General features: G+C 47.4%; 1 protein-coding gene across 2 annotated transcripts; it reads left to right on the top strand.

Moving 5' to 3' along the window:
* LOC140388114 (L-lactate dehydrogenase B chain) lies at positions 1-23,067 on the top strand. 2 transcript variants are annotated; one of them, XM_072471777.1, is made up of 8 exons: positions 1-160; positions 3,369-3,506; positions 5,109-5,226; positions 5,408-5,581; positions 6,491-6,664; positions 13,902-14,019; positions 17,888-18,011; positions 22,720-23,067. In XM_072471777.1, the coding sequence occupies exons 2-8, from the start codon at positions 3,378-3,380 to the stop codon at positions 22,885-22,887; spliced, it is 1,005 nt and encodes a 334-aa protein (XP_072327878.1). In that variant the 5' UTR covers positions 1-160; positions 3,369-3,377; the 3' UTR covers positions 22,888-23,067. The 2 variants fall into 2 exon arrangements, with proteins under 2 accessions (XP_072327878.1, XP_072327877.1); XM_072471776.1 differs by lacking the exon at positions 1-160 and adding an exon at positions 210-381.
* Positions 23,068-23,893: the final 826 nt, after the last annotated feature.

Here is a 23,893-nt window from a genome sequence, read left to right as displayed (position 1 = left end):
TGGGCACACATTTCAAACACAGCTCCCCTGTTGCTAAAGCAAAAAGGGGTGGCGGATCTCTGGACCGTGACTTTCGCCGTTGGCAAAAGTTGGATTTCTGGATAAATAACTAACGAAGAGGTTGATGCCAAAGGGAGCATTATTTTTTTTTTGCAACAAAGTAAGTCCTTCTTGAGTCGGATGAAGTCAAGTTTCCCGAACAGCCATCCGCTGGAGGGGGTTTGGTCCTTCCTTCACTCACTGTGACGTCCCCGGCCAGTCACATGAAGCTCAAGAGCTGCCAGAAGTTTAGAGTTTGTAACAAGAAGTACAATAGACAGACAGAGAGAGAGAGAGAACAGAGCAGAGCAGAAGGGAGGTAGAGCAGTTTGGAGATCCCCGGTACGTGTCTCTACTCAAATGTTGTAACTTTCTTATCTCTAAATTTTAAAAAGGTGAAGTTTTGATTGAAGAAGTGCAATTTAACTTTGATTTTACTTACCCTTGTCGTTTTAAAGTAACTGGATTGCTTTTTAAAAATGTTTCGCCCGTGCTAACGTGGCAGTATTGGCACAATTTTCCCCCTGTGTCTCAATTGGGATTCTTTTATTGGGCGCGGGAGAGCTTTTTCCGAGTTAGAAATTGTTTAGTTTTAAATCTGCATAGGATTAATCTGCAAAAGGGGCAGTAGAATAACCTGAAATACACGAGTGTGTGTGTTTAGTGGAGGGTAAATTCGTGCTGATATTTGATGGATGGTTGCATTTGCTTGGGTCTGTTTGCCAGAACTGTGTTGTGTTCAGCGCCTCGGCTACAACTGCTTCAAGCATTTAATCCCGACCTTGAATAAGGGGCGAGGACGAGAAGGAACTGGGTCAGTTACAGGCGGTTTGTTTTGTAAATTGCAAATAAATAATTGAAGCAGAGAAAAAAAAATTCAGAGGCATGAGTTGGAGGCCATTGTGATACTTTTTTTGAAGCAAGTTCAATAATCTTGCACCCTGCTTTAAACTTTCACGTTATCACTTTTTCTCATCATCGCATCAAAGTCTGGCAGCAAATGCCATCGATCTGAATCGTGCATTGTTTCCGACTTGTATCTGTGCCATTTTGTGTTTGTTTGTCTCATCTGCACGCGTGCGGAATGGGATTTCCTGAAATGTATTTACTTGAAAAGTTTCCATCGTAAATTTGAAAAGAAAGTTCAGCCTGGCATCAAAAGTTAAAATCACACTTTCCGCAGTTTGGGAAGGTAGCGGTGTAAATTATTGGCAGGGTTCCAAACCCACTCCTGCTCGATGACTGGTCAAGTTTGCGCTGAATGTCACCTTGCCGGCCCACATGCGGGTTTGTTTTATCAAGAGGCCCATTTGAAACTATTATGGGCATGTTTCATTGTGGCCAAGTATGCAAATTACAAGTAATCTGGTTGAAATTACAAGTAACTTGTCCGTTTTAACTAAATTGTCAAGCGATTTTGGCCTAAATTTGGAGAAAAAAGTAAGGACAAGCTCATAACTACAAATAGGTGCTGAAGTTTATTTCATATAAGCATTTGACCGATTAATGATGTTCTTTAGACTGTTCCAACTTTCATTTGTATAGCATTTTAATGGAGTAAACGTCGCCAGGCAACTCTGGGTAATTGGATCAACTAAAAGCTAACTCAGACCCATATCAGGACAAGAGGAGTTGGGTTTTAAGGGGCATTGTAAAGGAGAAGGGAGAATTAGTGAGGTTTAGGGTGGGAATTCCAGAGTTTGAGGTTTAGGTAGTGGCCTTGTGGAGCAGAGGAAGTCACGCATGGGCCAGAGCCCAGGACTGAAGGAATGCAAAGTTCCCAGAAGGTTGTAGGGGGAGAGGGATATTGCAGAGAGGGGTGATACACTGGGGGGGGGGTTGAACACGCGGGCGAGAAGTTTAAAGTGAGGCACTGCTGTTCCAGAATCCAATGTTCAGTCAGTGAGCACAGAATGGAAAGTTCAGTTAGGTTTCGGAGCAGCAGAGATTTGGATGGTGAAGGATGATCCACATTAAGTGCTGGCCACTGAAAGCCTTAATTTTATATTTGCGATCCTCATTGTTCAAATCCATCCATGGGAAAGATGACCAGAACATTGAAGTAGTCAAGCCTGGAGGTAACAAATGTATAAATGCAACAAAATGGTGAGATTTGATTTGGGGTATCCAAAAAAAAGACAGATGACATTCACATGAACTTAGCAACTTAATACCACAACCATCTTTGGTTTACAAAGAGGTTGTATTTAACTTGGTGCCAGTTTTTGTCCTGGGTTTAAATATGTGAGACTTGTCTTTCCTACAAGGCCATTAAGTAAAGCCAACTTCCCTTGCCAGGAATGAACAAATGGCCATTGTTTGTGTTAAAAGCAGTGTGGGTACAATGAATAACTCCATGCTTGCAAAATGCTTCCATTTCTTCTTGGTTGTTGGAAAAACAAATTTGTCGGGAGAGTTAGGCAGTTCACCTCGAGGACTGCCATTCAGTTCCAGATCAGACTGATAAGATACGGTTCTCCTCTGTGACTTGGCAGGGTGGTTCCTGTGTGTATCAAAGAGATTGGGCATTCTCAACCTCATTCCTAAGGAAGCCTGGGGCCTACAGCACACAACTACTATCTTGCTCTGTATATGCTCAGTTTCTTTTAAAGGGGAATCTAGGGAGCAGCGCGGCACGTCCCAGGTTCGATTCCCGGCTTGGGTCACTGTCTGTGCGGAGTCTGCACCTTCTCCCTGTGCCTGTGCTCCGGTTTCCTCCCACAAGCCCGAAAGACGTGCTTGTTAGGTGACTTAGACATTCTGAATTTTCCCTCTGTACCCGAACAGGCGCCGGAATGTGGCGACTAGGGATTTTCACAGTAACTTCTTTGTAGTGTTAATGTAAGCCTACTTGTGACACTGATAAAGATTAATATTATTACTTTGCCACCCCTTTCCCTCACTGGAATGTTTAATGCTGCCACTGGATGCCTGAAATGGAAGGAATGTCCTTCTCTGGACCTCCAGCATAGGCATCCTTGGTGAGCCGAATTTACAAGAACAAAATTAAATGCTTCATTATGGCATGAATTTCAGCCTATTTACCCATAACTTAGGCTCTGATGTAAACCTTTTTTAATACCATAACGGTTTCTTCATAGTTGTGCTGTAGGCCATTTTCCAGCACTGAAACTATCCATTTGGCTTGTTCTAGTTTACAAGAAAGTATTTCTTCCTAAAACTGGCTAGGACTAGCAGCGTGACTAATGATGCACTTTATTCAAACCAGCTGATAGGATGTGACCATTTTCTTGTCTATTTTTAATACCTTGGCAGAAGATTTATTTTCATTGTTTCAATGGACCTTTTTTTTCTCTCTCTGTATTTAGTAAGACAGCATGGCAACCGTACTGCAGAAACTTATCACGCCCGTCTCTCAAGAAAAGTCTGATGCTTCTAGAAATAAGGTCACTGTTGTGGGTGTGGGCCAGGTTGGGATGGCCTGTGCTGTTAGCGTTCTCTTAAGGGTAAGTTTGGTCGCTGGCACCCTCTTTGTCTTTAATTATAGCATCATTGAATGTTATAGTGCTGATCGGCATCTGACTTGGAGAGAATTTGCTCTGCCAACTGACTGCAGTACTCAGGATTTTAACTCCTAGATTTATCCCAACATAAAAAATTTAATCTTGCTCTCCCACAAGTTAGAGGGTCGTGCTGAACATGAGAAGACCATTTGGGCCATCCAGCCTGTGCAAATTCTTCAGAAGAGCTATCCAATTAGTCCCACCCCCTGACCTTTCCCTAAATTTCCTTGCAATTTATTCCTTTTCAAGCCTATATCTATTCCACTTTCTATAGTTACTCCTTCCAACACCCTTTCAAGCAGAACATGCCAGATCTCAACAGCACATTGCATATAAATCAAATAATCTCATCTCCACTCATGCTTTGCCCAATATACAATCCTTCTGGTCACGGTTTCTCCTGTTCAAGGAACCATTTTCTCCTTAATCTTGCAAAATCCTTTTATAATTTTGAATGTTTCTAATAAATCTATCTTTTAACTTCTCTGTTCTCAGGACAACAAGCCCAGCTCCTTTAGACTCTCCACATAATAATGGTCCTTCAATAATTTCACTCCTAGCTATCGCAGAATTGTTATAGTGCAGAGGAGGCCATGTGGCTCATCATGTTCACAACAACTTTCTAAATGAACATCATGATTTAGCACCATTCCCCTGCATTTTCCCTGTACCCCTGCACATTCAAATAATCATCTAATGCCCTCTTGCATGCCTCAATTGAACCTGCCTCCACCACACTTCCAAGTGCCACATCTCAGACCCAAACCACTCTGTGCGAAGAGGTTTTTTCTCAACGCACATTTGTTTATTTTGTAAATCATTCATTTTGAACATCTCTATGAAATCTCCTCTTGGCCTTCTCTCCAAGGAGAACAGTCCCAACCTCCCCCAATCTATCCTCCTAACTGAAGTGTCTCATCCCTGGAACCATTCTTGTAAACCTCTTCTGAACTCTCTGGTTCGAAGTAATATAAATGGAGGGAGATAGTGGCCTCGTGGTAATGTCACTGAAGTAGTAATCGAGAAGTCGAGGCTAATGCCCTGGGGGCATGGGTTTGAATCCCACCATGGCAGCTGATGGAATTTGAACTCCGTTAATAAAACCTGAAATTGAAATTTGGTCACGGTAATTGTGATCATGAGACTATTATTGATCGACATAAAAACCCATCTGATTCACTAATTCTGCTGTCCTTACCTAGCCAACATATGTCAAATCCACAGAAATGTGGACTCTTAACTGCCTTCGGACATGGCCTAGCACCACTCAGTTCGAGGGTAATTTGAGATAGAGAACAGTTGCTGGTGTGAACAGCAATGCCCACATCCCATAAAAGAATATATTTGAACAATAAATTGCAACAAATTATTTTAAGCTTTCCAGAAAGCTTCATTGTCTGATGGTTTCATTAGCTCGGACTAAGTCTATTTCTCATTGCAAATCATTAAGTTTGTTTTAAATGACGTGATTAAGCATAACGCAATATGGATAGTTAGGTTGTAATGAAAGATGCCATCTTAACAAAACCCCACTCCCTTTCTCAGGAACTCACCGATGAGTTGGCCTTGGTTGATGTTCTGGAAGACAAATTGAAGGGTGAAATGATGGATCTTCTTCATGGGAGCCTGTTTCTCAAAACTCCTAAGATTATGGCTGATAAAGGTAATTTGGTGTCGTAAGGAATGGCAAGAAATGATTTGCTTTTAATTTCGTCTCAGAACATACACAAATGCCGGAAACCGAAGTGTGTTCAAAGTCATGTGCGTCAAGTTGGAGGATTTTAACTTGCCTGTTCTATTTGTTGCCCTTTTGAAACTTAACTGTCTTATTTTCCATTCTGCAGATTATGCAATAACTGCTAATTCCCGGGTGGTGGTGGTTACTGCGGGGGCACGTCAACAAGAAGGCGAGAGCCGTCTCAATCTGGTCCAGAGAAATGTGAACATCTTCAAATTCATCATCCCTCAGATTGTAAAACACAGCCCCAACTGCACAATCATCGTCGTTTCCAACCCAGGTGACAGCAGAATGTTTAACCACAAATTTACTTCCAAGCTTGGCAGTTAAAACTTTCAACACCAGCACCAACTTGTGTATATAAGACTGGAAACATTTGTGTTAACATAGAACATACAGTGCAGAAGGAGCCCATTCGGCCCATCGAGTCTGCACCGACCCACTTAAGCTCTCACTTCCACCCTATCCCTGTAACCCAATAATCCCTCCTCACCTTTTGGACACTAAGGGCAATTTAGCATGGCCAAACCACCTAACCTGCACGTCTTTGGACTGTGGGAGGAAACCGGAGCACCCGGAGGAAACCCACGCAGACACTGGGAGAACATGCAGACTCCGCAGACAGTGACCCAGCGGGGAATCGAACCTGGGACCCTGGAGCTGTGAAAGCACAGTGCTACCTACTTGTGCTACCGTGCTGCTCTGTTAAGTTCAAAGACCGGTATTAAACTAACTGGTATATGGTTTTCTGCTTTTTGTCTCCCTCCTTTCTTAAACAGGGGTGTCCCATTTGCGGATTTCCAATCCCCTGGGACCTTTCCAGCATTTAGGGAATTTTGGAAGGTTACAACCAACGCAGCTGCATTACAACCAAATGTTTTAAGAATAGCGCCCCCTCCAAACACACCTACACCCCACCCCTGGTCACTGGTTCTGCTCCAAACCTATTGCAACAGCGACTGCACTTCAAAAGCATTTCATAGCCTGCAAGGGTCACTGAGATATTGTGTGGTCATGAAAAATGCGATATAAATCCCAGTCTTCATTCCTTTCGGTAAAGGGTTATTTAATTAAGCCCGTTTGTGGCTGAAGTGCTTTATCGAATCATGCTACTATGTTGCATTTGCTGTAATTGTAATCAGTTGGAACTGCGAAGGGCTCATGTGTTTTTTTTTTTGTTGTGTTCTAGTTGACATCCTGACTTATGTAACTTGGAAGATTAGCGGCTTCCCAAAGAACCGTGTGATTGGCAGCGGCTGTAATTTAGACTCTGCCAGATTCCGTTACCTGATGGCTGAAAAACTTGGTCTCCACCCATCTAGCTGCCATGGATGGGTGCTCGGTGAACATGGGGATTCCAGTGGTAAGGCATAAAAATGGTTAAACCCTGTAGTCCTAAAGTGATACATTGAACAGAAACCAGACATTTTTTATTTATGAGTCAATTTTAGCCCTACCATCCCAGGTGGCAGGGCAGTTAAAACCTGTTACCTGCTTTTAACTCTTAACTCTCAACCCTTCCCAGTTGAGGTCTCCCCAACGCTAGACTTCCCCAGGTCCTTGAGACCCCCTCCCCATACTTGCATTCTTTTGATACCAACTTTCACTCCAAATCCAGACCCCAAAATTTAAGTTAACAATATGCATTTTGCACTCTTCCCGCCCTGTCCACCCAACCTCCTTTGTGTTGAGATTTACTATGTGGATTTTGTGTCACATAATTTGATATATTTTTTTTAAGGAGCTTATAAGTGAATTTGTCATTGCTGTAAAACGGTTAATATTTGTTGGTTAAAAGCAGAAACTGACTTCCGGTTGCGGCTATGCGGAGCTAAGCCGCACGTTCGGCAGCTCCCGCTTGGAACGGACTTTTGCGCTCTTTTCAGGGCCCCCAACGGCACTTTTTCGACCTTTCCCGCTGTGGGAAGGAGTCTACAACAGCTCCCGTCAGTAAATGGCTTCAACTAGGAGTGGGGCGACAAAAAAGGTGGTGGTGGACCCGAAGACGGTGCGAGGGAAGAAGGATAAAATGGTGGCGGGCGGAGACCAAGCAGCGTGGATGCAGTGGGCGGAGGAGCAGCAGGAGGGTATCCAGCGCTGCTTCAGAGAGATTAAAACGGACTTGTTAGAGCCGATGAAGGCTTCTATTGATAAGCTGCTGGAGACACAGATGGCCCAGGGGGTGGCGATCCGCGAGGCTCGTCAAAAGATCTCTGACAATGAGGACGAGATCTTAGGCCTGGCGGTAAAGGTGGAGGCGCTCCACAAGAAGTGGCAGGAGCGGTTCGAGGAGATGGAGAATCAGTCGAGGCGGAAGAATCTGCGTATTCTGGGCCTCCCGGAAGGGCTGGAGGGGCCGGACGTGGGGGCCTATGTTGAACTCGCTGATGGGAGCGGGGTCCTTCCAGGGGCCCCTGGAGCTGGCGAGGAGGCCCAAGGCTAACGAGCCTCAGCGGGCGGTGCTGGTGTGGTTCCATTGGTTCGTCGATCGGGAGTGTGTGCTCAGGTGGGCCAAGAAGGAGAGGAGCAGCAGGTGGGAGAATGCGAAGGTTCGAATATACCAGGACTGGAGTGCGGAGGTGGCTTAGAGGAGGGCCAGGTACAATCGAGCGAAGGCGGCGCTGCACAGGAAGGGGGTGAAGTTTGGCATGTTGTAGCCGGCGCGACTGTGGGTTACCTACAAGGACCGGCACCATTATTTTGAGTCTCCGGAGGAGGCGTGGACCTTTGTTCAGGCCGAGAAGTTGGACACAGATTGAGGGTCAGTATGGGCGATTGGGGACTGCGGTTGATATGTTATGTTTATTAATTTTTTGTCTCGAGGGGTGGGGCCTTTGTATTGCTCCGGGTTTCTTTTTCTCTGTGTTTTTCTCTTTCGGGTTGGTGAGGGTGGCTGGGGCTGGTTGGGCACTGTTTTGGTTGGGTTGGTCAGGGGGGCTCTCGGAGGGGGGTAGGTAAACGGAACAGGGTGGTGGCCGGCGGTGAGATGGGGCCCCGCGGAGGAGGGGGAGGCCCGAGTCAGGGGTGAGGGGACTGGGCCTTTAAAAGGAGCTGCGTCAGAGGTGGCGGGGCCGGGTAGGTGGAAAGTGCGGGCTTTTTACCGCGCTGAAGACTGGAGGGGGCGGGGCCGGAGCGGGGAAGCCAGGATTGTTTCCCGCACTTGGGCTCTCCCTCCTCCCCCTTCCGTTCTATGGATGGGGAACGGGAGAGGAGGGTGTGCCACACAATGGGAGGAGTCGAAGGAGAGGCGGGAGTGGCCGGGGTTAGCAGGAGTCAGCTGACTTGCGGAAGTGCAATGGGAGGAGTAAATCAGCTAGGATGGGTCCTAGGATATGGTCAAGGAGGAGCTGGAGCAAGTGGGGGGGATTGAGACGGGGGTATGCCGCTGTGGGGAATGGGCCGGGTGTGGGGTGCGGGCGCGTGGCTGGTCGAGGAGGGGTCATGGCTAGTCGGCGGGGGAGGGGGGCGGGTAGCCCCCTGACCCGGCTGATAAGCTGGAATGTAAGGGGACTGAATGGGCCGGTTAAGCGGGCCCGCGTGTTCGCGCATCTGAAGGGGCTCAAGGCGGATGTGGTTATGCTTCAGGAGACACACCTGAAGGTGGCAGACCAGGTAAGATTGAGGAAAGGGTGGGTAGGTCAGGTGTTTAACTCGGGGCTAGATGCCAAAAATCAAGGGGTGGTGATCTTGGTGGGAAAGAAGGTGTCATTCGAGGCGTCAAGCGTTGTGGCAAATAATGGTGGTAGGTACATAATGGTAAGTGGCAAGTTGCAGGGAGAGAGGGTGGTACTGGTCAATGTGTATGCCCCGAACTGGGACGATGCGGGTTTTATGTGGCGTATGTTGGGTCGGATCCCAGACTTGGAAGTGGGGGGCCTGATAATGGGGGGAGACTTTAACACGGTGCTGGATTCGGCACTGGATCGCTCCAGGTCTAGGACGGGTAGGAAGCCGGCGGCGGCTAGAGTGCTGAGGGGGTTTATGGACCAGATGGGAGGGGTGGACCCTTGGGGATTTGCAAGGCCGGGGGCTAGGGAATTTTCATTCTTCTCACATGTCCATAAGGCTTATTCCCGAATCGACTTTTTCATTTTGAGTAGGGCGCTGATAGCGAGAGTAGAGGATACTGAGTATTCGGCAATAGCCATTTCGGACCACGCCCCGCATTGGGTGGACTTGGAGATGGGGGAGGAGAGAGACCAGCACCCGCTGTGGCGCTTGGAGGTGGGGCTGTTGGCGGACGAGGAGGTGAGCGAGCGGGTCCGAGGAAGTATAGAGAGGTACTTGGAGTCCAACGACAATGGGGAGGTCCGAGTGGGGATGGTATGGGAGGCACTGAAGGCGGTGGTGAGGGGAGAGTTGATTTCCTTTAGGGCCCACAAGGAGCGGAGGGAGCAGGGGGAGAGGGAGAGGCTGGTGGGGGAGATGATGAGGGCAGACGGGAGGTATGCGGAGGAGCCCGAGGAAGGATTGTTGAGGAAGAGGCATAGCCTCCAGGCCGAATTCGACCTTGTGACCACCAGGAAAGCGGAGGTGCAGTGGAGGAAGGCCCAGGGGGCGATTTACGAGTATGGGGAAAAGGCAAGCCGGATGCTGGCGCATCAGCTTCGGAAGCGGGACGCAGCTAGGGAGATCGGGGGAGTTAAGGACAGGGGAGGGAGTGTGGTGCGGAGTGGGGTTGGCATCAATGGGGTCTTCAGGGACTTTTACGAGGAATTGTACCGATCCGAGCCCCCACGGGCGGAGGGAGGGATGGGCCGCTTCCTGGACCAATTGAGGTTTCCAAAGGTGGAAGAGGGACTGGTGGCGGGATTGGGGGCCCCGATTGGGATGGAGGAGCTGATCAAAGGGATGGGAAGCATGCAGGCGGGGAAGGCACCGGGGCCGGGCGGTTTCCCGGTCGAAATCTATAAAAAATATATGGATCTGTTGGGCCCGCTGTTGGTTAGGACCTTTAATGAGGGGGGGGGGGGGGGGGCGGGGGGGGGGGGCTTTGCCCCCGACGATGTCCCGGGCACTGATGTCCTTGATCCTGAAGCGGGACAAGGATCCCCTGCAATGTGGGTCTTACAGACCGATTTCCTTGCTAAATGTAGATGCCAAAGTGCTGGTGAAGGTCTTAGCCACGATGATTGAGGATTGTGTGCCGCAGATCATCCATGAAGACCAGACGGGGTTTGTGAAGGGGAGACAGTTGAACGCGAATGTGCGGAGGCTTTTGAACGTTATCATGATGCCGGCGAGGGAGGGGGAGGCAGAGATAGTGGTGGCGATGGATGCTCAGAAAGCCTTCGATAGGGTAACGTGGGGGTACATGTGGGAGGTGCTGAAGAGGTTCGGGTTTGGGGAGGGGTTTGTGAGGTGGGTTAGGCTGTTGTATGAGGTCCCGATGGCGAGTGTGGCCACAAACAGGAGGAGGTCCGAGTACTTTGGTTGCACCGAGGGACGAGACAGGGGTGTCCCCTGTCCCCCCTGCTCTTCGCACTGGCGATTGAACCCCTGGCTATGGCACTGAGGGAGTCCAGGAACTGGAGGGGGTTGGTGCGGGGTGGGGAGGAGCATAGGGTGTCACTTTATGCGGACGACCTGCTGCTGTATGTGGCGGATGGGAGGAATGCCGGAGGTAATGAGGATTCTTAGGGAATTCGGGGACTTTTCGGGGTACAAGCTCAACATGGGGAAGAGTGAGCTGTTCGTAGTTCATCCAGGAGAGGGGGATTGGCGAGCTCCCACTAAAAAGGGCAGAGAGGAGCTTCAGGTATCTGGGAGTCCAGGTGGCCAGGAGCTGGGGGGGCCCTGCATAGGCTTAATTTTACAAGGCTGGTGGAGCAAATGGAGGAGGAGTTCAAGAGGTGGGACGCGTTGCCGCTGTCCTTGGCAAGTAGGGTGCAGTCAATCAAAATGACGGTGCTTCCAAGGTTTTTGTTCCTGTTCCAGTGCCTCCCCATGTTTATCCCGAAGGCTTTTTTCAGGCGGGTTAACAGGAGTATAATGGGGTTTGTGTGGGCTCGAGGGACTCCGAGGGTGAGAAGGGTGTTCCTGGAGCGGAGTAGAGATAGGGGGGGACTGGCGCTGCCCAACCTCTGTGGGTACTACTGGGCCGCCAATGCGACGATGATGCGCAAGTGGGTGATGAAGGGGGAGGGGGCTGCATGGAAGAGGCTGGAGATGGCGTCTTGTGTGGGTACGAGTCTGGGGGCGCTGGCAACGGCGCTGCTGCCGTTCCCTCCAAGGAGGTATACCACGAGCCTGGTGGTGGTGGCTGCCCTCAAAAATTTGGGGGCAGTGGGGGCAGCACAGGGGGGAAGTGGGGGCCTCAGCGGGGACCCCATTACGGGGGAACCACCGGTTTGTCCCAGGGAGAATAGATGGAGGGTTTTCGGGGTGGCACAGGGCAGGGATAAGAAGGTTGGGGGACCTGTTTGTGGATGGGAAGTTCGCGAGCCTGGGTGAGCTGGAGGAGAAGTACGGGCTCCCCCCCTGGGATCACCTTCAGGTACTTACAGGTAAGGGTGTTTGCCAGACAGCAGGTGGTGGAATTCCCGCGGCTACTGCCACACACAGTACAGGACAGGGTGCTCTGTGTGTGTGTGTGTGTGTGGGGGGGGGGGGGGATATTGGAAACTTACCAGGTGATGCAGGAGGAGGCGCAGGCCTCGGTGGTGGATGTAAAAGGTAAGTGGGAGGAGGAGTTGGGAGAGGAAATTGAGGAAGGGACGTGGCCAGGTGCCCTAGGGAGGGTGAACTCTTCCTCATCGTGCGCGAGGCTCAGCCTCATACAGTTTAAGGTGCTGCACAGGGCACACATGACCGGGACAAGGATGAGCCGGTTCTTTGGGGGTGAGGACAGGTGTGTTAGGTGCTCAGGGAGCCCAGCAAATCACACCCATATGTTCTGGGCGTGCCCAGCGCTGGAGGAATTTTGGAAGGGCGTAGCGAGGACGGTGACGAGGGTGGTAGAATCCAGGGTCAAACCAGGCTGGGGGTTCGCAATATTTGGGGTGGCAAAGGAGCCGGGAATGCAGGAGGCGAAAGAGGCCGGAATTCTGGCCTTTGCGTCCCTGGTAGCCCGGTGAAGGATTCTTCTTCAGTGGAAAGATGCGAGGCCCCCAAGCGTGGAATCCTGGATCAGTGATATGGCAGAGTTCATTAAGTTGGAGAGGGTGAAATTCGCCTTGAGAGGGTCGGTACAAGGGTTCTTTAGGCGGTGGCAATCGTTCTTAGACTTCCTGGCAGAACGATAGACATTGGTCAATGGCAGCAGTGGAGGGGCGGGTTTACTTTATTTTTGTTATTTACACTGGAGGGTCTGAGGGGGTGTATATACCTGTTGTGTTAAGTCGGGGTGTTAATGTTAATTTATTATTTATGTACAGGGGGCGGGGTATGGGGGGTTGCTTTTCTAAATTGTGTTTTGTACTTAACCCTGTTGGGTTCTTTTTTTCATTTTGTTACTGATATTTTATGAAGACTTTTAATTTAAAATTTTTTTTTTTTTTTTTTAAAGCAGAAACTGCAAGTATTGGCCATATGAAAAACAAACAGAATATGCTGGAAATACTCAACAGGTCTAGTAGTATCTGGCATCTGTGGAGAGAGGAAAACCGAGTTAATGGATGGGATTTTCCAGTCCTGCCCGCCTCCTGGGCCAGAAGTTCCTGCCGGGATCGACAGAAGCTTCAATTATCCATCAGATTGGCCGTTCCAGGGTGGCACGGCGGCGCAGTGTTTAGAACTGCTGCCTCATGGCTCCAAGGACCCGGGTCTAATCCCAGCCCCGGGTCACTGTGGAGTTTGTACATTCTCCCCATGTCTGTGTGGGCCTCACCTCCACAACCCAAAGATGTGCAGGGTAGGTGGAATGGCCATGCTAAATTGCCCCTTAATTGGAAAAAAATCTTTTTTTAAAAGATTCTGTCCCACCCGTGACAATTCCCGTGGCAGGCTGGACAATAAAACTTACCCCGATGATTTGGGTTGGCGACTTATAATCAGAAAGCTGTGTTTAGCATAAGACAGGCTTCATTGATTTAGTTCCTTCTTGTTCAGAACTAATCTTTATTTGCTCACTGACCATTTCTGATGTTTGATGAACAAGCTGCCATAGGGTGGCACAGTGGTTAGCACTGCTGCCTCACAGCTCCAGGGTCCCTGGTTCAATTCCGGCCTTGGTTGATTGTATTTGTGGAGTTTGCACTTTCTCTCCATATCTGCGTGGGTGTGCTCCGGTTTCCTAACACTGTCCAAAGATGCGCAAGTTAGGTGGATTGGCCATGCTAAATTGCCATTAGTGTCCAAAAGGTTAGGTTGGGTTACGGGGTTGGGGTGGAGGCATGGGCTTAAGTAGGGTGTTCTTTCCACCAGCCAGTGCAGACACAATGGGCCGAATGGCCTCCACTGTAAATTCTATGATTTTCATGACAATATTAAATAATAAAGGGGAATTGCTCCATTGAATGGGATGTGCATATTGTACCATTATATTTCTAACATATGGCAAACATATCTGCCATATGCTGCAATTAAATGGCAGTTTGCCAGAAGGTCTGTGGAGCAAGATTGCACAAAACTGTCTACAGTCCGATGCTTTGCATTTGCAGTTCCCGTTTGGAGTGGTGTCAATGTGGCAGGAGTTGGACTGCAGCAGATTAGCCCTGATATCGGAACTGCTCAGGACAAGGAGAACTGGAAAGATGTCCACAAAATGGTGGTGGACAGGTAAAATAAAGTCTTTACAAAATAATCATCATAGCACAATGTAGAAAATGCATTGTGCTGATATTCAAACCCAGACTTTTCTTGAAATTATACCAAGCTTTAACCAGCAACTCAGAAATGAGCCAGGGTGTAGTAGAACACTAGATAGGGGCAGCAGTAGACCACATCTCCATTCAATACGATAGTGACTGATCTCAGGGTTCAAATCCATTTTCCTGCCTACTCCCTATTTCCCTTGATTCCCTAACAGACCAAAAATTTAAAGAGATTTAGAAGACAACGTTTTTTAAATGTACTTGGGAACCAATATCATTGCAACAGTTCAAATAGTAGCAATCGTTTTGCGAACAGACATAGTCTGATATGACTCAGTTAAAGGGAAACAGGTGACTTGTAGTTAAAGCAACCGATAGGTTATTGTTTCATATCTAAGTGGGCACAAAGTTAAAATTACAAAATGATGAGAATATAAAACCTTTTAAAACTGACTAAAAAGAACTTGGGTTGGATTCTCCCAAAATGGGGTTTGGATTCTCCCAAAATGGGGTTATGTCACCACCCCGGCGTAAAAACGCTGGCGTTTCACTCCTGAGTTTCCTCAAAAAACAAACCAGCTAATTCACTAACCTTCAGGGGGCCTAGCAGGGACCTTGTGTGATGCACGCAGCTTTTTTTTTTTAAAATAAAAATTTTATTCTCCTTTTTCACATTTTCTCCCACATTTACATCCATCAACAATAAACAATAATCAGCAAGATATGTCAATCCCCATAATAACAACGATCCTATCTACCCACCAACCCCCGAACCTCAACCCGCATGTTTACATAAACAAATGACAATAAGGAATCAGGGATTACCCGTAGTCACCCTTAATCTTACACAGCTCCCCCCCCCTCTCCCCCCCCCCCCCCCCCACCCACTGCAGGTCTCCAGCTCCTCCCGTCCACTGCCTCTTGTAAAACACCTCCCAACCTCGGTTCCTTCCCCCCAACTTTACACCCCGGCTAGACCACTCGGACCCTATTCTGCCAGGCTCCGATGGCCGCAGCCCCTCCCCCACCTCACTCCCGTTCACTGGCCGGCTTAAACCGGCCAGCGTGGAGGCCCCCGCCTGGGTCCCTTTCCCACTTGCCAGGCCCTAGGAAAGCCCAAAGATCCCCTTTTAGCACACAAACCCCGCATATCCACCTACACCCCAAAGAACTCTCATTTCGAGTGAAAGTCCCGTCCCTTCCCTTGTCCAAATATATACCCCATTGGCTCCTTTAATCTCTACACCCGCGTGCAGTGATACAAAAAAGAAGAAAATACAGTCATGAGGTTACATCAGCACATGGCCATTCCTCAATTTGTCAGTTCTGCCACAGTCCTTCTGCTTTTGCAAACTCCTCTGCTGCTTCCGCCGTTCCAAAATAAAAGTCCCTGAGCTTGTAAGTCACCCTCAGCTTCGCTGGATATACAATGCCGCACCGCACCTTGCTAATGTACAGTGCCCTCTTCACCCGGTTGAAGGCAGCCCGCCTACTTGCCAGCTCCACAGTAAAGTCCTGGTATACACGTATACCAGCTCCAGCCCACTGCACCACCCGCTTCTGCTTGGCCCAGCTCAGGACCTTCTCCTTCACCCTGTACCTATGGAAGCACAGAGTCACTCCCCTTGGCGACTCACTTGCCTTTGGTACAGGCCTCCACGACTGATGAGCCCGATCCAGTTCATATCGGGAGGGATCCTCCCCCTCCCCCACTAGTTTTGCCAGCATCGCGGCAAAATACTCAGTCGGCTTCGGTCCTTCAACTCCTTCGGGCAGCCCCACAATCCTCAAATTCTGTTGCCTGGATCTGTTTTCCAGGTCTTCCATTTTTCCTCGCAGATCCTTGTTAGTATCCATCACCTTCCACATCTCTTTCCCCATCGAGGCAAGTTGATCACCGTGCTGCAATAACGTCTCCCACTTCCTTCAGCGCCTCCCCTTGCTCTCGCACCTCCGCCACTGCGCTCGCCACCTCCGTCCTCACCGGGGAAACCGCCTCCTCCACCAGCACACTCAAACCCTCCCTCATCTCCTTCCTCACCGTCTCCATATATTTCGCAATCTGCGCCAACTGCTTTTCAAATTCCGCAGCCATCACCTTAGTTATTTCTTCAGCCGTAAGCAGTGCGGCCTTCCCTGGTGCTCCAGCCTCCATTTTTCCTGGTGACCCGCGATGACCTTTCCACTCCCCGACGGACCCCAGCTGTTTTTTTTCCGGCCGTTTTCTTGCTCACCCTCAACATTTTTCTTTGTTCTTTGTTTCCTCCTGTGTCTTCACTGTGCCTCCTCCGTGCCTTCTCCCTGCTTCTGCCGCCTCCGCGGACACTGGGACCGGGCTTAAAGCTCCGAAAATGCCGTTGCCGAACGGGAGCCCTCCATTGTGCGGCCGCCTCCCGCCCGCCGTCACCGGAAGTCCCCTGATGCACGCGGCTTTAGCTGCAGATACGGCCCCCGCATTTCCGGTTTCGAGTCCACGCATGTGCACGGCGGCGGCCTCCAGCTCATGGCGGACTCGGGCCGCGGAGGCAGCTTCAAAATGTAGGCCCTCGCAATCGGCTGCGCGCCCGAAGATCTGACCAGCCCGTTCCCCCCCCCACCCACCAGGGTGGCCGCGGACTGAGTCCACAGCCGCCACACGAGGTTCCCGAACGGCAATAGGTGGTTAGAACCACGCCGTCGGGGACGGCCGGTTGGGAGCGGAGGATCGCTGACGGGCCTCTGGCACTGGCCCCCCAGCCACGTGGAGTACTTCGCGAAAACGCTGATTCTCGGGTCCCGGAGAATCGCCGGATCGGCGCCGGGCCCAATTTCGGCGCGAAAGCTGATTCTCCACCCCCAGCTCCAAACGCGATTTCAGCGCAGGGCTGCGGAGAATCCAGTCCATGGTATTTATAATCATCTTTCATGTCCAAAACGTTGTCTCATCCAGTTCAGTATTGTTAAAATGAGGCTTCTGTTGTAATGTAGCAAACACAAGAAAAAGGGTAGGCCATTCAGCCCTTCAAACCTGTTCCAATGATCAGGTAGATTATAGGTGATATGTAAATCAGCTTCTCTTGATATCCTTGTTGAAGAAGAAGCTCTCAACCCCTCTCTCCAATTGTCTGCTCATATCCAGGATTTTTGGGAGAGAATTTCAGATTTCCTCTTGTGCGAACAGGTGTTCCTGCGTTTCCCTGCTGAATGACTTCACTCTAATTTCATGCGTTTTGTTTTTATTTTTCCCATCAAAATGGCAGGCAAAGATTAGGGACAGCAAGGCCCCATGGAGAATAGTGTTTTCGGTTAAGAGATTTGCTCTGCTCACAGAATCTGTCATCAAGCTCGTGAAGTGGGTGAAAACGGTGTTTTTCGGGGCTGTGAATGGTTGGGGGCATCATGCCTGAGCTATAATAGGTGTTACAAACTTCAAGTGCTGTTGGTGTATAAAAAATGGTGTTTCTATGCTTGTCGACGGTAGCTCCAACAGAGAAATCGTGGAAGTTTACACCGCAGAAGGCATCCATTTCGCTCGTCATGTTCTGAGTAGTCTAATAAGACCTTGCTATCAGTCATAAATCAGTGTGAATGCTGACAGTTGGATGGAAGAACTTGTCTCTGATAAGTTTGGAACATTTAACTTCAGTAGATGAATATATAACGAAAAGCCTTTAAAAGCAGCCACCATGGCAAGAAAATGGGTAGTCAGCACAATGTTTTTTATATATTGAATAGTGCTGGAAAGCATCAATTCCAGTTTGTGGAACTTGTATTAAGAATTTCTGACAAGACTTACAGTTATGGCTATTCTCAGAAGTATTAATGGCTGATTTAAAAACTCTGCTCTTTGCTAGTGCGTACGAAGTGATTAAACTGAAGGGGTACACTAACTGGGCCATTGGTCTCAGTGTTGCTGAACTGACTGAATCCATTGTGAAAAATCTGAAGCGCGTTCACCCAGTGTCCACCATGGTAAAGGTATGAAATCTTACTGCAGTGTGTTTCATTTAAGTATGTTACCTGGTTTCGAGTCATTTAAGTGAATCTTAAGAGCGCTGACTCGGGATCACCACACTGACACCTCCATTTAATAGCCACTGAATTACATTGTATTGTACTTTAGATTATGCCAGAGTGTTAAAGGGTGACTGCTGTACTACTTCCACTGTGGTTTGTTACAATTGAGGCTTTGAGTGAAGCTTTTCTTTGAGCAGTCATTCAATATTCCTTGTTCTACTTTCTCCGCGATCATAGTGGTTGTTTGCGTGATGTGCTTTTTCCTCCGATCATTATGTGGCCTGCACAAGCAACTAAAACTCACTAAATTATGTATTGGGTTTAATCAATTTTGACACAGCTCGCATTAACTTTTCATATTGGTAAACTGATAGTGAGACACAGATTAAAAGGGCTAAATGTTGATTTCTGGGTTAGCTACAAATGGCATGAACACAGAAAAGCTGCACTTTTCACACCAGCTAAATGAGGGATTAGTGTTACGTATGCGATAATGAAACCAGAATTAATGACCTTTCAGTTCTTCAGCAGAAATAGTATGAAGCTTTTGTTAAACGTGTGTGATGGGAAAGCATTCATCAAAATGTTCCCCTTCCTCATTTTTTAATTGTATATTATCTTCAAGTGAGTATCTCATGATCTTTTCCGCAAGGTAGCCAAAATATTTCGCCTTTAAATCTCAATTATTCCGGCTGTCTGATTTGCAATCAATAGAGCAACATTTTGACACATTGTAATACCTATATTACATGTGGCATACATTAGGTAGGGGAAATATAACAATGCTGTGAGGATTTTTGACACATCTGGATCATCAAAGGCTTCCATGTGCAAGACTAACTGTTCTCGAGTATTCACAGATCTTCACCAGATTTGATCTGATGCACCTTTTGAAATACATTGGTGTAAAATCATGAATATTTAAAAATCGAGGAATAGCATCAGAGAAACACCGTACAATATTGCTACATTTGCCTTCAGTCTTGGCACGTGGGCAGTACTGGAATTATCGGACAATGGATGCGTGGACGTGCATCCTGCTTCAAAGAAAATAATGTCCACTTACAGGGCTGGGCGAACCAATTAGTGGAAACCTAAAACCATAACGGGTAATTTAAATTGAACAAAGACTGTTTCCTGATACACAAATAATCCAGTGTGGATGGTATTGTAAAGATTGTTATTGGATTATTGTAATTGAATCACAGAGAGCAGAGGAATAAGCACATGGACTATGTCACTTGAGCAGTAAACTATTAAAGGAGATTTATTTAGTAATTAGATAGCAGGCCATTTCAGCAGATTCAACTTTTAAGATGCAGTTCCTTGTCACCCCTTAAACTCCTTTAGTTTACAAAATACACACCTCGACTACGCAGGTTTTGCTCATGATTTAACCCATTTAATAATAATCTTTTATTATTGAAAATACACACCTCGTCTGTGCAGGCTGTGCTCATGATTTAACCCATTTAATCTTTATTGTCACAAGCAGGCTTACATTAACACTGCAATGAAGTTGCTGTTAAAATCCCCCAGTCGCCATACTCGGGTGCCTGTTCAGGTACACTGAGGGAGAATTCAGAATGTCCAATTCACCGAACAAGAACGTCTTTCCGGACTTGTGGGAGGAAACCGGAGCATCCGCAGGAATCCCACGCAGGCACGGGGAAAACCTGCAGACTCCACACAGTGACCCAAGCGGGAATTGAACCCAGGACCCTGGCACTGTGAGGCAACAGTGTAAATCACTGAGTTACCGTGCTGCCCAATTTAGCCCCAATGTCTGGTGAATCTGTGCCAAGGTCACTCCAAGGCCATTACATCCTTGAGAACCAAATGCAGTATTCTAAATCAGGTCTGATCAGAGGCTTCTGAAACTGCGATCTGTTTTCCAAACTCCTTGTGTTAAATGCCAACTTTCCAATCATCTTTTTAAATAACTTTTTGAACTATCCACTAGTCTTCGGTGATTAAATATACACCTTTTTAGGTTGCCAATTATTTTTGCCATTTCATTTATGTTCGCATATTATCCCTTGATTACCTCATTCTTTTAATTCAATAGGATTACATTTTAGGCTGGTTGGACAATGGGCAGCTAATTCAATATCGTTGGGGTCTGTACACCTCTCACTCTTTCACCCTATCAACTGGAAGGAATTTCTGTTGATTAGAGAAACTGATGTTCCTGATTGCAAGTGCTTTGAGTGGGGCTTGTTCAAGGATCAGCTACTGCGTGTTCTTGATAAGTATGTACCGGTCAGGCAGGGAGGAAGGCGTCGAGCGAGGGAACCGTGGTTTACCAAGGAAGTGGAATCTCTTGTTAAGAGGAAGAAGGAGGCCTATGTGAAGATGAGGTGTGAAGTTTCAGTTGGGGCGATGGATAGTTACAAGGTAGCGAGGAAGGATCTAAAGAAAGAGCTAAGACGAGCAAGGAGGGGACATGAGAAGTATTTGGCAGGAAGGATCAAGGAAAACCCAAACGCTTTCTATAGGTATGTCAGGAATAAGCGAATGACTAGGGAAAGAGTAGGACCAGTCAAGGACAGGGATGGGAAATTGTGTGTGGAGTCTGAAGAGATAGGCGAGATACTAAATGAATATTTTTCGTCAGTATTCACTCAGGAAAAAGATAATGTTGTGGAGGAGAATGCTGAGCCCCAGGCTAATAGAATAGATGGCATTGAGGTACGTAGGGAAGAGGTGTTGGCAATTCTGGACAGGCTGAAAATAGATAAGTTCCCGGGACCTGATGGGATTTATCCTAGGATTCTCTGGGAGGCCAGGGAAGAGATTGCTGGACCTTTGGCTTTGATTTTTAATGTCATCATTGGCAACAGGAATAGTGCCAGAGGACTGGAGGACAGCAAATGTGGTCCCTTTGTTCAAAAAGGGGAGCAGAGACAACCCCGGCAACTATAGACCGGTGAGCCTCACGTCTGTAGTGGGTAAAGTCTTGGAGGGGATTATAAGAGACAAGATTTATAATCATCTAGATAGGAATAATATGATCAGGGATAGTCAGCATGGCTTTGTGAAGGGTAGGTCATGCCTCACAAACCTTATCGAGTTCTTTGAGAAGGTGACTGAACAGGTAGATGAGGGTAGAGCAGTTGATGTGGTGTATTTGGATTTCAGCAAAGAGTTTGATAAGGTTCCCCACGGTAGGCTATTGCAGAAAATACGGAGGCTGGGGATTGAGGATGATTTAGAGATGTGGATCAGAAATTGGCTAGCTGAAAGAAGACAGAGGGTGGTGGTTGATGGGAAATGTTCAGAATGGAGTACAGTCACAAGTGGAGTACCACAAGGATCTGTTCTGGGGCCGTTGCTGTTTGTCATTTTTATCAATGACCTAGAGGAAGGCGCAGAAGGGTGGGTGAGTAAATTTGCAGACGATACTAAAGTCGGTGGTGTTGTCGATAGTGTGGAAGGATGTAGCAGGTTACAGAGGGATATAGATAAGCTGCAGAGCTGGGCTGAGAGGTGGCAAATGGAGTTTAATGTAGAGAAGTGTGAGGTGATTCACTTTGGAAGCAATAACAGGAATGCGGAATATTTGGTTAATGGTAAAGTTCTTGAAAGTGTGGATGAGCAGAGGGATCTAGGTGTCCATATACATAGATCCCTGAAAGTTGCCACCCAGGTTGATAGGGTTGTGAAGAAGGCCTATGGAGTGTTGGCCTTTATTGGTAGAGGGATTGAGTTCCGGAGTCGGGAGGTCATGTTGCAGCTGTACAGAACTCTGGTACGGCCGCATTTGGAGTATTGCGTACAGTTCTGGTCACCGCATTATAGGAAGGACGTGGAGGTTTTGGAGCGGGTGCAGAGGAGATTTACCAGGATGTTGCCTGGTATGGAGGGAAAATCTTATGAGGAAAGGCTGATGGACTTGAGGTTGTTTTCCTTGGAGAGAAGAAGGTTAAGAAGAGACTTAATAGAGGCATACAAAATGATCAGGGGGTTGGATAGGGTGGACAGTGAGAGCCTTCTCCCGCGGATGGAAATGGCTGGCACGAGGGGACATAACTTTAAACTGAGGGGTAATAGATATAGGACAGAGGTCAGAGGTAGGTTCTTTACGCAAAGAGTAGTGAGGCCGTGGAATGCCCTACCTGCTACAGTAGTGAACTCGCCAACATTGAGGGCATTTAAAAGTTTATTGGATAAACATATGGATGATAATGGCATAGTGTAGGTTAGATGGCTTTTGTTTCGGTGCAACATCGTGGGCCGAAGGGCCTGTACTGCGCTGTATTGTTCTATGTTCTATGTTCTATGAACCTGCTTGCGAACAAAACTGCACCGTTTCCAGTTGTTATATTGAGTAGGCTCGATAAGAGTCTTTTTTTAAAGTGCTTTCTATACTGTCAAAGTGTCCTCTGGCATACCTCCTGTAAATTTACAGCTGCTTTAAGACTTCCAAAGTGATGGGTCTTGACTGTAGAAGCTGGCGTGGGCTCTTTTTAAAACTTATCTCATAGCTTTGCTCACCATTTCGGCTGGGTTTTTTCCCCTCTTGCACACAAGGCAGCTTTTGATACCGGATTAGTTAAATGCACAGCTTGTACCTTCAGTTGGTAAGAGCAATGTATGTTTTCATGGACATTACTGCAAATGCAAAGTGTTTTTTCTAATGATTGTGCAATCGTTTTTTTAACCCCAGGGCATGTATGGCATAGAGAACGAGGTCTTCTTGAGTCTGCCATGCGTCCTGAGTGCTGATGGTCTGACTGATGTCATCAACCAAATGCTGAAAGACGATGAGGTGTCCCAGCTAAGAAAGAGTGCTGAGACCCTGTGGAATATTCAGAAGGAACTGAAGGATCTGTAATTGTAGGGCTGACTGCAGTACTCCTTCACTGATGCTCCAAATCGGCCAATGACAGCTAGAAGTACCAGCATTCTCTTGTACATGATTTGTATTGAGGAGATGTTGTTACCACCTTATTCAGCAGTGTAACTGGTCCAAGTTATTATAACTCAAAAAATGAAATAAAATGTATACATCTTCCATTTGTCTTTGACTTCAGTATCAATGTTCTTATTTCGTGAGGGCTACAAAGAATTCAGCACTAGTTTGTAGAGTCAAACACAAAGTAACATTTTTTTTACAACAATATGTACACAGTACCAGCAGTTCACTACTTGCTCCCTCTAGTCGGTACAACACTGGCCATCTCTATTAATGCAGGTGCGCTGCTAATGATTGCCCCCCCCCCCCCCCCCCCCCTCATCGGCGAACTCATATTCCCCAAGTTGACCCAAAAGACATGATGGAGTAACTAATTGTCCCCAGCCAATAGGATCTGGGCAGGTTTATGCCTTGCATCTTACCAAACATGTAGCAAGTTTTACTTCCCTTAATACACAAGGGTTTATATTATTTTCACACAAATGAATGGTCCATCTACTCTGTTATTCCATAAAATATATGTCAAAACCACCCATAATGATCCAACCTTCACTCCCCAGCCAGCAGTCTGATTCAAGTATGCATTGCAGACGTGTTATCTGGTTGAGTTTAGTTAATTCTATGGTCATTCATTGGACCGTACAGTACAAAGAGGCCATTCAGTCTATTGTGCCTGTGCTGTTCGGAAGAGTTATCCAATTAGCCCCACTCCTTTTTCACATAACCCTGGAGGATGTTTCTTTTTAAGTATACGTCCGATTCCCTTCAGAAAGTTTGTGAATATGCTTCTTTCATTCTTAAGATGGTGCATTCCTGATCATGAATCACTGCGTTAAAAGATCCTACTGATCTTTTGCCAGTAATCTCAAATCTGTGCCCTCTGGTTACCAACCTTCCTGCCAGTGGAAACTTTCCTCTTTATTAC

The sequence above is a fragment of the Scyliorhinus torazame genome, chromosome 13 (genome assembly GCF_047496885.1).
Source record: "Scyliorhinus torazame isolate Kashiwa2021f chromosome 13, sScyTor2.1, whole genome shotgun sequence".
In the NCBI taxonomy this organism is placed as follows: Eukaryota; Metazoa; Chordata; class Chondrichthyes; order Carcharhiniformes; family Scyliorhinidae; genus Scyliorhinus; species Scyliorhinus torazame.
The sequence above is the reverse complement of the archived record's forward strand: the minus strand, read 5'-3'. Positions and strand labels throughout refer to the sequence as shown.

Coding starts and splice junctions, on each gene's coding strand:
- LOC140388114 (XM_072471777.1), top strand. CDS start 3,378: ATGGCAACCGTACTGCAGAAACTTATCACGCCCGTCTCTCAAGAAAAG. Junction 14,020..17,887: donor CACAAAATGGTGGTGGACAG/GTAAAATAAAGT, acceptor GCTCTTTGCTAG/TGCGTACGAAGTGATTAAAC. Junction 18,012..22,719: donor CAGTGTCCACCATGGTAAAG/GTATGAAATCTT, acceptor TTTTAACCCCAG/GGCATGTATGGCATAGAGAA.